Genomic DNA, 12,322 nt, shown 5'->3' on the forward strand with positions numbered 1-12,322 from the left:
AAGAGAGGGATCTAGGTGTCACTATTTCAGGGGACTTAAAAGCAGGTAGGCAATGTAACAAAGCAATGAAGAAGGCAAGTCAGATGCTTGGTTGCATAGGGAGAGGTATCAGCAGTAGAAAGAAAGAAGTAATAATGCCACTGTATAGGTCATTGGTACGACCTCACCTAGAGTATTGTGTTCAGTTCTGGAGGCCATATCTCCAGAAGGATATAAATACATTAGAGACTGTACAAAGAAGAGCAACTAAAATGGTGCATGGCCTACATCACAAAACGTACCAGGAAAGACTAAAAGATCTTAATATGTATAGTTTAGAGCACAGAAGGGAAAGGGGGGACATAATAGAAACTTTCAAATATATCAAGGGTTATAACAAGGTACAAGTGGGAGACATTCTTCACAGGAAGAGGAGCAACAGAACACGAGGACATGCACTGACACTGGGGGGGGGAGAGGTACAGGTGGGAGACATTCTTCACAGGAAGAGGAGCAGCAGAACACGAGGACATGCACTGAAACTAGAGGGAGGAAGATTCAGGGGAAATGTGAGGAAGAATTACTTCACAGAAAGAGTAGTAGATAAGTGGAATAGCCTCCTATCAGAGGTGGTAGACGCAAATACAGTAGTACAATTTAAACATGCTTGGGATAAGCATATTGATATCCTTACAAAAAAATAAGGATCAAATATGGTTTGAGGTAACATGTTTAAAAAAAGGGGCAGACTAGATGGGCCAAGTGGTTCTTATCTGCCGTCACATTCTATGTTTCTATTATCCACTGTAAAGAACCACCTAGTGGATGAAGGACAATTAACACTAAATACCCTGACATCTTTATTGATTAGAGGCCAATGTTTACTAACAGTGCCTAACCCGAAATATTCTCATCGTGACCGGCAGCTCAGTCTTAGAACATGCTGGTTACTAGCGTTACAGCAGGACATGATCCTTTAATATAGAGAATCCTCTCTAAAATACGTGAAACAGAATTGGAAACTTAGAACATCAAGGTGGTACCATAAGTGTAGCATACACCCGCACTTCAGGTCCATACACACTGGGGGTTATTTTGGTTCACTCTTTCTGACAAAATCCTTCTTAGATGGACAAAACAAAGTGCACTGCGGGTGGGTCAGATGTAACATGTGCAGAGAGAATCAGATTTGGGTGAGTTATGTTGTTTCTGTGCAGGGTAAATACTGGCTGCTTTATTTTACACTGCAATATAGACCTCACTTTGAAGTAAACCCCACCCAAATCTAATTCAAGGTACATCTGCCCCACCTGCAGTGCACATGGTTTTGTCCATCTAAGAAGGATTTTGTCAGAAAGAGTGAACTAGAATAAGGGCCACTGTGCCCAGCACATATACACAGGGAAGATGCAGAAAGTTACTGGCCTGAAAATCGTTCAGTGTGCGATGTTCGCCCATCCAAGCAATTTTCGTGGGCGGGGACACTTTCCATTGCAGGATGCTACGGAAAGCCATACACCCCGCCGCTCATCTGCTGGTAATACCGGCGATGATGCGGTAGCTCGCATCACTGTTCACCATACGCTGTACACACTCGGCAGCCTTTGAGCTGAAAGCAGCACAAACGCTAAAAGAGAGCTCAAAATCACCCAGTGCATATGGGCCTTCACAGCTTAGTGGATGGACCTCCATGATTAATGTATACAGATGAAACCAATAATACAGTAAAACAGCTCAAAATAAATGTTTTTGTTTTTTTGAAGACAATCAAATGTGACACATTACAAACACTGGTAAGAAATGAATGGCGTCCTACCTCCCGCAGGTCCGTCTCTGTTACCCTGCGCCATCCCGTACTGGAAGCTGGCATTATTGTGGTTGCGGCTCTGTGCCCATCTGTCACCTGAGAAACAGACAGTAACCGGCACCTATAAGACAGGTTCTCCCACCTGACACGTGTCTGCCCCACACAGGGGCAGACCAGGGAAATAAAGCATGTAAAAAAGTCCGATCCCCGGCGAGACTGAGGAATTGGCTTTTTACGCATGTAGTATTGCCACAATATACCCATAAACCAGTGTCCCAGCTGACAGTGTGTGTGGAGTAAATTTACAATCTCCAATAGTTCTTTAAATGGCAGCTCCACTCTGCCTCCTCTCAGAGGCAATCCTGAATCCCACAGGTGATCTCTACCACAACAATGAGAGAGAACGCTCCACGGTGCATGAATGAGTTTTAAAAGTTTATTATCAAACACACAGAAACAAAGTACTGCAGGCAGGAATCACGTACCCCACAAAGCGGTACTACACACCGCAGATGATTCGCCAGAGGTATGTGCTGCGCGCACACAAAGCTGATGGAGTGGTTACACTCGGCGGTGAAACTCAGCAGCGATGAGGTAGTCACCCGGATTTTGGCCATCTGTCACCCAGTATAACACCCATAATACTGAAATTCAAAAAATTCTCACTAAACACTGGTCTGTTTTTAAAATGGACCCTGTTCTAAAAGATTGCATAGGCCCCTCTCCAGATTTAGTTTTTAGAAAACCCACAACTTTACATACTAGACTGGTACCTAGCCTTCTGTCAATTGAACCAACGGCCACTAACAGACCAGCATCTTTACAGTTTCCATCTCCTTTAGTTGTGGAAGATGTAAGATGTGCCAGCATAGCATCAAAGGTCATAAATAAATCATAGGAAAAGGGGATAAAACAATGGAAAATAAAAGGGATCAGCAACTGCAATACCACTTATGTGGTTTGGGATGCAGTTAAAATCCCGGCGGTCGGGATCCCGGCGTTCAGAATCCCGACCGCCGAAATCCCGACACTTTCTCCCTCCGTGGGTGTCCACGACACCCCTGGAGGGAGAATAAATTAGCGTGCCAAGCGTAGCGAGGCACCGGGCCCGCTGCGTGGCGAGCGCAGCGGGCCCGCTGCGTGGCGAGCGCAGCGAGCCCGCAAGGGGGGGCGATCCACGTCCCCCCCTTGTTGGGATTTCGGCAGTCGGGATTTTGAACGCCGGGATCCCGACCGCCGGGATTTCATACTGAATCCTGTGGTTTACCTTTTGATTTGTGCCTGCGGTATTAGATATGTAGGACAGACAAAAAGAGCTCTAAAAATTTGCATCTTAGAACATTAAAAATTGCATTACAAACCATTAGTGTACCACGACACTTTGCAACTTGTCTAAATGGGGACCCGAGGGGCTCTCTCTCGTTGTTGTCATAGATATATATATATATATATGCCTAGGGTGGGGGTGGGACATAGAGGAAGGAGGAGCCTGGGCTGCCAGGAGGCAAAAGGTTTAACCCGTTTGGTGCCAGGCTAATACTCCAACCCTACACCCCAGCGTCATCCCTGTGTCCCATATGGAGCGAAGAATATATTTTATATATAAAAAAAAGCTAATATGTACTGTATTAAACAAAACAACATAAAAAAATGAAGTTATTTATTTTAAGACAAACACATGTATGAAACACTGGTAAGAAATGAATGGCGTTCTACCTTCCGCAGATGCGTTACTGTTACCCTGTGCCATCCCATGCTGGAGGTTGGCGTTTGGCAGCGCGTTGTGGTTTCGGCTGTGTGCCCATCTGTCACCTGGGAAACAGACAGTAACCAGCACATATAAGACAGGTTTTTGATAAAGAGATTTTCATCTAGAACCGTGTTGGAAGGAGAAATTGTTTTATTCTAAGGAGTCTGTATTGTTAAAGGAACATGGAGTCGCAGTGTCCAGAATGGGAAGGTAGGACACTGTTATTAATATCAGAAACTATAATACCAGATATACTGTAGTACTGTGATTAACCTGTCTGTCCCCTGAGAACTAAAAGATGACCGGTCTGTACCACTGGGGGCAGTCACTGTATGTATACTGTACTTCTGATCTATTCGACGGTAACACTACAGACTTGTCCGATGCCACCACTCCTGTATATATCCTTATTGTTACACACCTGGCATTGGTTCCCTCGTGGGCACATTCTCTTGTTTAATCCTCGGAGAAACATCAGGAACTATGTACACAGCTGTGGGCACAGGAGGAGAATGTGACATCTAATTATAACATGTACTCTAATATAGTAACATATACCATAGATAATACACTCACAGACAGCTTGTATTTCTTTTTTTTAAATATGAATGAAATGAAAAAAAAAAATTATATATATATAACTAATCTAACTTTACCGAAAAAACATAACATAAAATATTCACATTTTTAAGACACACACATTACTAACACTGGTAAGAAGTGAATGGTGTCCTACCTTCCGCAGGTGCGTTACTGTTACCCTGTGCCATTCCGTGCTGGAGATTGGCGCTCGGCAGCGCATCCTTGTGGGTTCTGCTCTGTGCCCATCTGTCACCTGGGAAACAGACAGTAACCAGCACATATAAGACATGTTCTCCCACCTGACAAGTGTCTGCCCTGTACACCGCTGCTTATAGTACACGTTACACCGCTGCTCATAGTACACGTTACACCACTGCTCATAGTACACGTTACATCGCTGCTCATAGTACATGTTACACTGATCTTCCAACTCTTTATACAGATGTAGTCCCTACCATCCTTGGCCGGGGCTCGCCAGACCCTGCCCAACTGGGACGCGCGTGCGTCTCACATGCACGCGCGTCCCAGTCTCTCGGTGGGGGCGCTGCGTGTCCGCTTCAGGGAGACGGGCAGGGTTAGGGGGGCGACGAGGGGTACCTGCGGCGATGGCGGGGCGGGGACCGGAGGCAGGCTCCCTTGCTGGTTAGAAACGCAAGCCCTGCAAAGATGTCCTGAGCCCCATCTGTATGCTCGCTATAGGACATTTATATCGCTGCCGCCCATTGCAGAACCCTTGTGTCTTGTTACATGTGATACGTGTGTAAGATCTGCACTCCTTACAGAATGAGCCCAGACACCCATTATTATCAAAGGGGCCCGAATGGATTTAATTCTTCATCTGAGAATAAGAACCCAGCGCTGTTACAGAGCTTATGGGAAATGTATCGGTCATGTGACAACGCAGCGCTCGGTGATTAGAGAACAAGTTATGATAGTCAGAGTTACACCGGCAAGATGCTACGGGGTACAAATGACCGGCCTGTACCACTGGGGGCAGTCAGGGGTTGGTAATGTTACATGTTATTCTATACACTTCTGATTTATGAGTCATGGTGCCCATACAAGGTACAATGGTGCTGTGCGATGCGCGCTCCCGCAGGCATCCCCTCGCACAGCACATAAAGTCTGTGCAGCCCGTGCTTCTTTATATAGGCTTATATTGGATCATATCACACGCAGATCGCATGCAAATGGCATGCGATTTGCACGCAATGCAATCTAGTTCAAAACACACCTGAATATTGTATGGGCAGCTTAAGAAACACTATTTCTTTACAGTTTCTTATATAGCGCAGCATATTCCGTTGCACTTTACAGACTTGTCCGATGCCACCACTCCTGTATATATCCTTATTGTTACCCACCTGCTATTGGTTCCCTCGTGGGCACATTCTCTTGTTTAATCCTTGGAGAAACATCAGGAACTATATATACAGCTGTGGGCACAGGAGGAGAATGTACACATCTGATTATATAATGAACTCTAGTAATAAATACCATAGATAATACATTCATAGCTATCGCTTACATGTGAATTCTATGTAGAAATAAAAATGAAATATATAAATATAACTAAACTTAATTAAGTGAAACAAATGAAAATATTAAATGTTTTTAAGACTAATTACTAACACGGTAAGAAATGAATGGCGTCCTACCTTCCGCAGGTGCGTCTCCGTTACCCTGCGCCATCACGTGCTGGAAGCTGTCGCTTGGCACGGCATCCTTGTGGGTTCTGTTCTCTGCCCATCTGTTACCTGGGAAACAGACAGTAACCGCACATATAAGACATGTTCTCCCACCTGACACGTGTTTGCCTTGTACACCGCGGCTCATAGTACACGTTACACTGAACCTGCAACCGTTTGTATGCCCGACATTGAATATTTATATCGCTGCCCATTGCAGAAGCCTTATGTATTGCTACACGTGAGCCGAGATACATATTATTACCAAAGGGGGCAGAACTGATTTAATCCTCATCTGAGAATAAGGACCCAGTGCTGTTACAGAGCTTATGGGAAATGTATTGGTCATGTGACAGCGCAGCGCACGGTGATTAGAGAATAAGAAATGATAGTTAGAGTTATACCGTGAGATGCTACGGTGTACAAATGACCGACCTGTACCACTGGGGGCAGTCAGTGTATGTATGCTGTACTTCTGAGCCATGAGAAGGTAACACTACAGACTTGTCCGATGCCACCACTCCTGTATATATCTTTATTGTTACACACCTGGCATTGGTTCCATCGTGGGCACATGCTCTAGTTTAATCTTTGGAGAAACATCAGGAACTATGTATACAGCTGTGGGCACAGGAGGAGAACGTGACATCTAATTATAACATGTAGTCTAATATAGTAACAACTACCATAGATAATACACTCACAGACAGATTTGATGTAATTAGTTTTACATGTACAGTTTTGTACAAGAACTATTAATATGTATTTCTACCCAGGCTAAACCCAGTAAGGAGCAGGGGCCTATATGAGGCGGGTGGGACAGTAACCTCAAGATCTATGAAATCAACAACTTTTTTTTTCTTTCTAAACTCAGATCACTGACAGTCATAATTTAGCCAGCTCAGTAGCGAAACACGTGTGGTTAGATGACCAGGGCCCTGTTTCTGTTCTAATTAGAGTATGCTATGCATTGTCTATGGGCCAGATTCTCTCAGAGGCGAGGTTCAGATGCAATGTGCGGCTACACACTCTCCAGGTCAGTAGCTAAACCCTTTCTTATTTCTGCTTGCAACTCTATGGGTAAAAGTAGTGTCTAGAGCCAGTGGAGGAGGCAAGCTGAAGCTTAATTTCAAAGGGGTCTCTTCAATAAGATGCAAAAACGCGTGATGTGCTGTTGATATGGTGCACCTACTCCCCACCATCACCCCACAGTCTTGCGGGTGTCTGTACGGAGCACTATAGAGCTACAAACATAGATCTGCAAATCCAGCGGTACCATAAGTGCCGCACTAACTGCCACCTGCAATTAAATCTCGGCTAATTGGATGGACCCCTAGGAATTATATGCAAAAATAAAATAAAACTAATCTGCATTAAGTGAAACAAAATATCTTTACATTGGTTTTCAAGAAGATTAAACCTAACAAACACATGACTGAAACACTGGAAAGAAATGAATGGCGTCCTACCTTCCGTAGGTGCGTCACTGTTACCCTGTGCCGTCCCATGCTGGAGGTTGGTGCTCGGCAGCGCATCCTTGTGGGTTCTGCTCTGTGCCCATCTGTCACCTGGGAAACAGACAGTAACCAGCACATATAAGACAGGTCCTCCCACCTGACACGTGTCTGACTCGTACACCGCTGCTCATAGTACACGTTACACTAAGCCAACACTGTATGTTCACTATAGGACAGTTACATCGCTGCCCATTGCAGAACCCTTGTGTCTTGTTACATGTGATACGTGTGTGAGATCTGCACTCCTTACAGAATGAGCCCAGACACCCATTATTATCAAAGGGGCCCGAATGGATTTCATTCTTCATCTGAGAATAAGGACCCAGCGCTGTTACAGAGATTATTGTACACGGGAAATGTATCGGTCATGTGACAGCGCTGCGCTCGGGGATTAGAGAACAAGAAAGGATATTTATCGTTACACTGTGAGATGCTACGGGGTACAAACGATCTGCCTTTTTACCACTGGGGGCAGTCACTGTATGTATACTGTACTTCTGATCTATGAGAAGGTAACACTACAGACTTGTACGATGCCACCACTTCTCTATATATCCTTTTGGTTACACACCTGGCATTGGTTCCCTCGTGGGCACATGCTCTTGTTTAATCTTTGGTGAAACATCAGGAACTATGTACACAGCTGTGGGCACAGGAGGAGAACGTGACATCTAATTATAACATGTAGTCTAATATAGTAACAAATACCATAGATAATACACTCACAGACAGCTCTTATTTCTTTAAATATGAAATATGTACAAATAAGTACAAATAAAAACAAGTATATAACTATTGTTAATTAAATATCATTAAAAAAATGAACATTTTTTAAGACAAACACATTACTAACACAGTTAAGAAATGAATGGCGTCCTACCTTCCGCAGGTGCGTCACCGTTACCCTGTGCCATCCCATGCTGGAAGCTGGCGCTCGGCAGGGCATCCTTGTGGGTTCTGTTCTGTGCCCATCTGTCACCTGGGAAACAGACAGTAACCAGCACATATAAGACAGGTTCTCCCACATGGCACGTGTTTGCCCCGTACACCGCGGCTCACAGTACATGTTACACTGAACCTGCAATCATTTGTATGCCCGACATTGAATAATTATATCGATGCCTATTGCAGAACCCTTATGTATTGCTACACGTGAGCCGAGATACACATTATTACCAAAGGGGGCAGAATGGATTTAATTCTTCATCTGAGAATAAGGACCCAGCGCTGTTACAGAGCTTATGGGAAATGTCATGTGACAGCGCAGCGCTCGGGGATTAGAGATAAGAAATTATAGAGTTACACTGTGAGTGTCAGCAGCGCTAACATTCCTGCTGCTGCGGCACAGCCGTAGCAGAGTCCCGGCGCCCTGAGAAGGGCAGCCCGGGCACTTCCGCCCGGCGGTGTCAGTGCCATTAATGTCATGTCCACCTGGCCGGGGCTCATCACTTCCGCCCGGCCGGAGGACGCTGGTAATACACAGGCCGCGTTGCTCGGCGGTTGCCTAGCAACCAGGGGACGCCGTCCAGCGCACGCTCGGCCACCTGAGAATAATTCCAATTACAGGAGGCCGGCCGCACAGCGGGGGTTGATTGGCCAGAGGATCCCTTTTAGGGGATCTGGTACAGCTCAGCCCCACCGGTGATATTGTTTGCTAGCAGAGTTTTTTATGCTCTCTGCAGTCCAGATCCTGTCTTGGTCTGTCCCAGTCCTGTCACGTCCTGGTCCTGTCAGGGTTTCGTCCTGCTACAGTTTTGGTCCGGTCATCGTCTAGTTACTGTCCTGGTACAGTCTATGTCCGGTCCTTTACTGGTCCAGTCATTATCCCATTCTGTCCTGGTCCAGTCTTGATCCGGTTCCAACCTGGTCAGCGTTATTGTCGTCCAGTCCTGCCGAGTCACTCCTGGTGTGCGCTATTCCATCCCATGCTGCCGGAGTGCGCAGTCTGGTCATGTAAGTGCTCCCAGTGGAGCCTGGTTCCTTATCTTCTTTATTCCTGTGGGCAAGCTACCCTTTATCCTTTGTTATATTTATTGTCTTGGTCCAGCTCTCCAAGGTTTGGAGAGGCCCGGCAGTTTAAGTGTATCCACTATTTGCTTTGGCGTGTATTTGGTGGCACCCCGTTCCTGGTATATCCGATGCCTGAGACTAGGTCACACTCCACTTCCTTGGCCTGGTGCCGTGAGTCAGGGTGTTTCGTCCAGTTAGCGCTTATTAGATTTCCTCTTGGTCCTATCTCTGACTTGTAACATCCTAAAACCTGGTTGCATCAGGGTCGGAGCGAGCTTAACTCGCTCCTTCGAGCGTGGCGAGTACAGGAGAAGCGTAGATTACCACAGTCTACGGTCACTTGCCTGAGAAGGCCAATAGAGTTAGTGTAGGGTTTTCCGTGGCTGTCCTAAACAGCGGTCCCGGCTGAGGGCTCTGCCCACTACCACTGTGCGCACGTACCCGCCTCGTTACAGTGAGACGCTACAGCGTACAAATGACCGGTCTGTACCACTGGGGGCAGTCACTGTATGTATACTGTACTTCTGATCTATGAGATGGTAACATTACATACTTGTACGATGCCACCACTCCTGTATATATCCTTATTGTTACACACCTGGCATTGGTTCCCTCGTGGGCACATGCTCTTGTTTAATCCTCGGAGAAACATCAGGAACTATGTACACAGCTGTGGGCACAGGAGGAGAATGTGACATCTAATTATAACATGTACTCTAATATAGTAATGAATACCATAGATAATACACTCACAGACAGATTTTATGCAATTAGTTTTACATGTACAGTTTTGGACAAGAACTATTAATATGTATTTCCACCCAGGCTGAACCCAGTAAGATGCATCCAAGCACCTACATGTGGCGGATGGGACTGTAACCTCAAGATCTACGAAATCAACAACTGGTTTTTCTTTCTAAGCTCGGATCACTGACAGTTATAATTTAGCCTTCAAAATGCTCAGTAGCGAAACGCATGTGGTTAGATGACCAGGGCATTTGTTCTATTCTAATTAGAGAACGCTATGCATGATCTAGAGGGAGGAAGAAATGTGAGGAAGAATTAATTCACAGAAAGGGAAGTAGATAATTGGAATAGCCTTCCATCAGAGGTGGTAGAGGCAAATACAGTAGAACAATTTAAACATGCTGCCGCCACCGCTAATGCCCGTCTGTGCCTGCCACGCACAGCAATACTGGGAGTGTGGGAGGGGACATGATGATGCGCCAGCCGCCTCCTGCCATTGGTTGGCGTGGCTGCGTCACCGCGTCCCCTCCCACGCTCCCAGAAATGCTGTGCGCAGCAGGCACTGACGGGCATTAAGGGCGGCAGCAGTAACAAAGTGTCACAGCGTCCACCAGCCAGGCTCCCAGAAATGCTGTGCGCGGCAGGCACATTTGGACATTGGCGGCGGCAGCAGTAACAAAGTGTCACCGCGTCCCCTACCAGGCTCCCAGAAATGTTGTGCGCGGCAGGCACATTTGGGCATTGGCGGCGGCTGCAGTAACAAAGTGTCACCGCGTGCCCTCCCACACCACAGTAATGATGTGCAGGGCCGGCGCAGTCAGGTTTTGGCGGTCACATCTTTGAGGCGACAGAACGGCTACGCAGCTCTTCTAGCTTCTGCCTCTCTCAAGGAACACCACACCGCACAGAAAAATAATGGTAAAGTAAATCAAAGTAAGGAGCAGGCAATTATTTTATGTGCATTAGTTATACCCCACCTAGGCTTTCATTACCAAAGAAACGCCAATGTGTTTGTGGTTGTGGATCCAGTGTATTGGTTTGGCTGCCCTTATCTTGCTTGCTCTTTCTCTCTCTGGTCGTCTTGCCTGCCCTGGAGTCCTGACTAGAGAAGCATGCAGCTGCTGGTGATCTGGTGTGCCTTTGGAGAGTGCAGTGGGACTAAACCTCTAGAACAGGTTAGATCTGACACCGTGGTGTATACTCTGGCCAGTGGAGCCCCTTCACTCCCCATAACGTAAATTTGGGCTCAATCTGGGAGGCATAATGTGAATTTTGGCTTAATCCCAGTTGCATAACATGCATTTTGGCTTATTCCGTGTGTCATATTGTGAATTTTGACTCCCTCTGTGTGAATTTTGGCTAATTTTGTGTGGCATAATGTGTAAGGGGCAAGTATAAAGGGGTCTACTATTGTGTTACATATTGTGTATAAGGGGTATATGGCGTGGTACACTTCACTCAAGGACTCCCTCTATTTGCATGACCGCACCCCCTTTTGCATGGCCACACTCACTTTTCAACATTTACTGGAAGTGTTAAGCGGCCCCCCAGCTGAAATTAATGCCCACCCCTGGTCTAGAGCCAGGGGAGGCAATAGGCTGAAGCTTAAATTCTCAGGGGTCCATTCAATAAGACACAAAACGCGTGATGTGCTGTTACAATGGGGCATCTGCTCTCACCCCACAGTCTTGCAGGTGTCAGTACAGAGCACTAAAGGGCTGCAAACAAAGATCGGCAAATCCAGCCGAACTAACTGGCACCTGTAACTAAATCCTGGCTAATTGGATGGACCCCTAGGAATTATATGCAAAAATAAAAATAAAATAAAACTAATCTGCATTAAGTGAAACAAAATATTTTTTTAAAGATTAAATGTAACAAAAACACGTCTGAAACACTGGTAAGAAATTAATGGTGTCCTACCTTCCGCAGGTGCGTCACTGTTACCCTGCGCCGTCCCATGCTGGAGGTTGGCGCTCGGCAGCGCATCCTTGTGGGTTCTGCTCTGTGCCCATCTGTCACCTGGGAAACAGACAGTAACCAGCACATATAAGACAGGTTCTCCCACCTGACACGTGTCTGCCCCGCACATCGCTGCTCATAGTGCCCCGTACACCGCTGCTCATAGTACACGTTATACCGATCATCTAACCCTTTATAGGCTCGCTATAGGACATTTACATTGCTGCCCATTGTAGAACCATTACACTTGTCACACGTGATGAGATCTGCACTCCTTACA

At 46.1% G+C, this 12,322-nt stretch overlaps 1 protein-coding gene across 23 annotated transcripts in view; it reads right to left on the minus strand.

The window, feature by feature from the left end:
- The window catches only part of LOC146036271 (uncharacterized), a 61,141-nt gene that overhangs the window by 24,624 nt on the left and 24,195 nt on the right, over positions 1 to 12,322 (minus strand). For 10 of the 23 annotated variants that reach the window (XM_083160174.1, XM_083160167.1, XM_083160176.1 and 7 more), the window contains 12 exons: positions 12,004 to 12,102; positions 9,932 to 10,003; positions 8,204 to 8,302; positions 7,895 to 7,966; positions 7,276 to 7,374; positions 6,356 to 6,427; positions 5,777 to 5,875; positions 5,483 to 5,554; positions 4,273 to 4,371; positions 3,958 to 4,029; positions 3,503 to 3,598; positions 1,796 to 1,882 (listed from right to left, as the gene is read on the minus strand). In XM_083160174.1, the coding sequence (XP_083016300.1) occupies positions 1,796 to 1,882; positions 3,503 to 3,598; positions 3,958 to 4,029; positions 4,273 to 4,371; positions 5,483 to 5,554; positions 5,777 to 5,875; positions 6,356 to 6,427; positions 7,276 to 7,374; positions 7,895 to 7,966; positions 8,204 to 8,302; positions 9,932 to 10,003; positions 12,004 to 12,102 (1,038 nt within the window). The remainder of the gene's footprint in view (positions 1 to 1,795; positions 1,883 to 3,502; positions 3,599 to 3,957; positions 4,030 to 4,272; positions 4,372 to 5,482; positions 5,555 to 5,776; positions 5,876 to 6,355; positions 6,428 to 7,275; positions 7,375 to 7,894; positions 7,967 to 8,203; positions 8,303 to 9,931; positions 10,004 to 12,003; positions 12,103 to 12,322) is intronic. The other 13 variants (XM_083160169.1, XM_083160170.1, XM_083160173.1 and 10 more) reach the window with 13 other exon arrangements.

Source organism: Crinia signifera, chromosome 9, assembly GCF_055691185.1.
Source record: "Crinia signifera chromosome 9, ASM5569118v1, whole genome shotgun sequence".
In the NCBI taxonomy this organism is placed as follows: domain Eukaryota; kingdom Metazoa; phylum Chordata; class Amphibia; order Anura; family Myobatrachidae; genus Crinia; species Crinia signifera.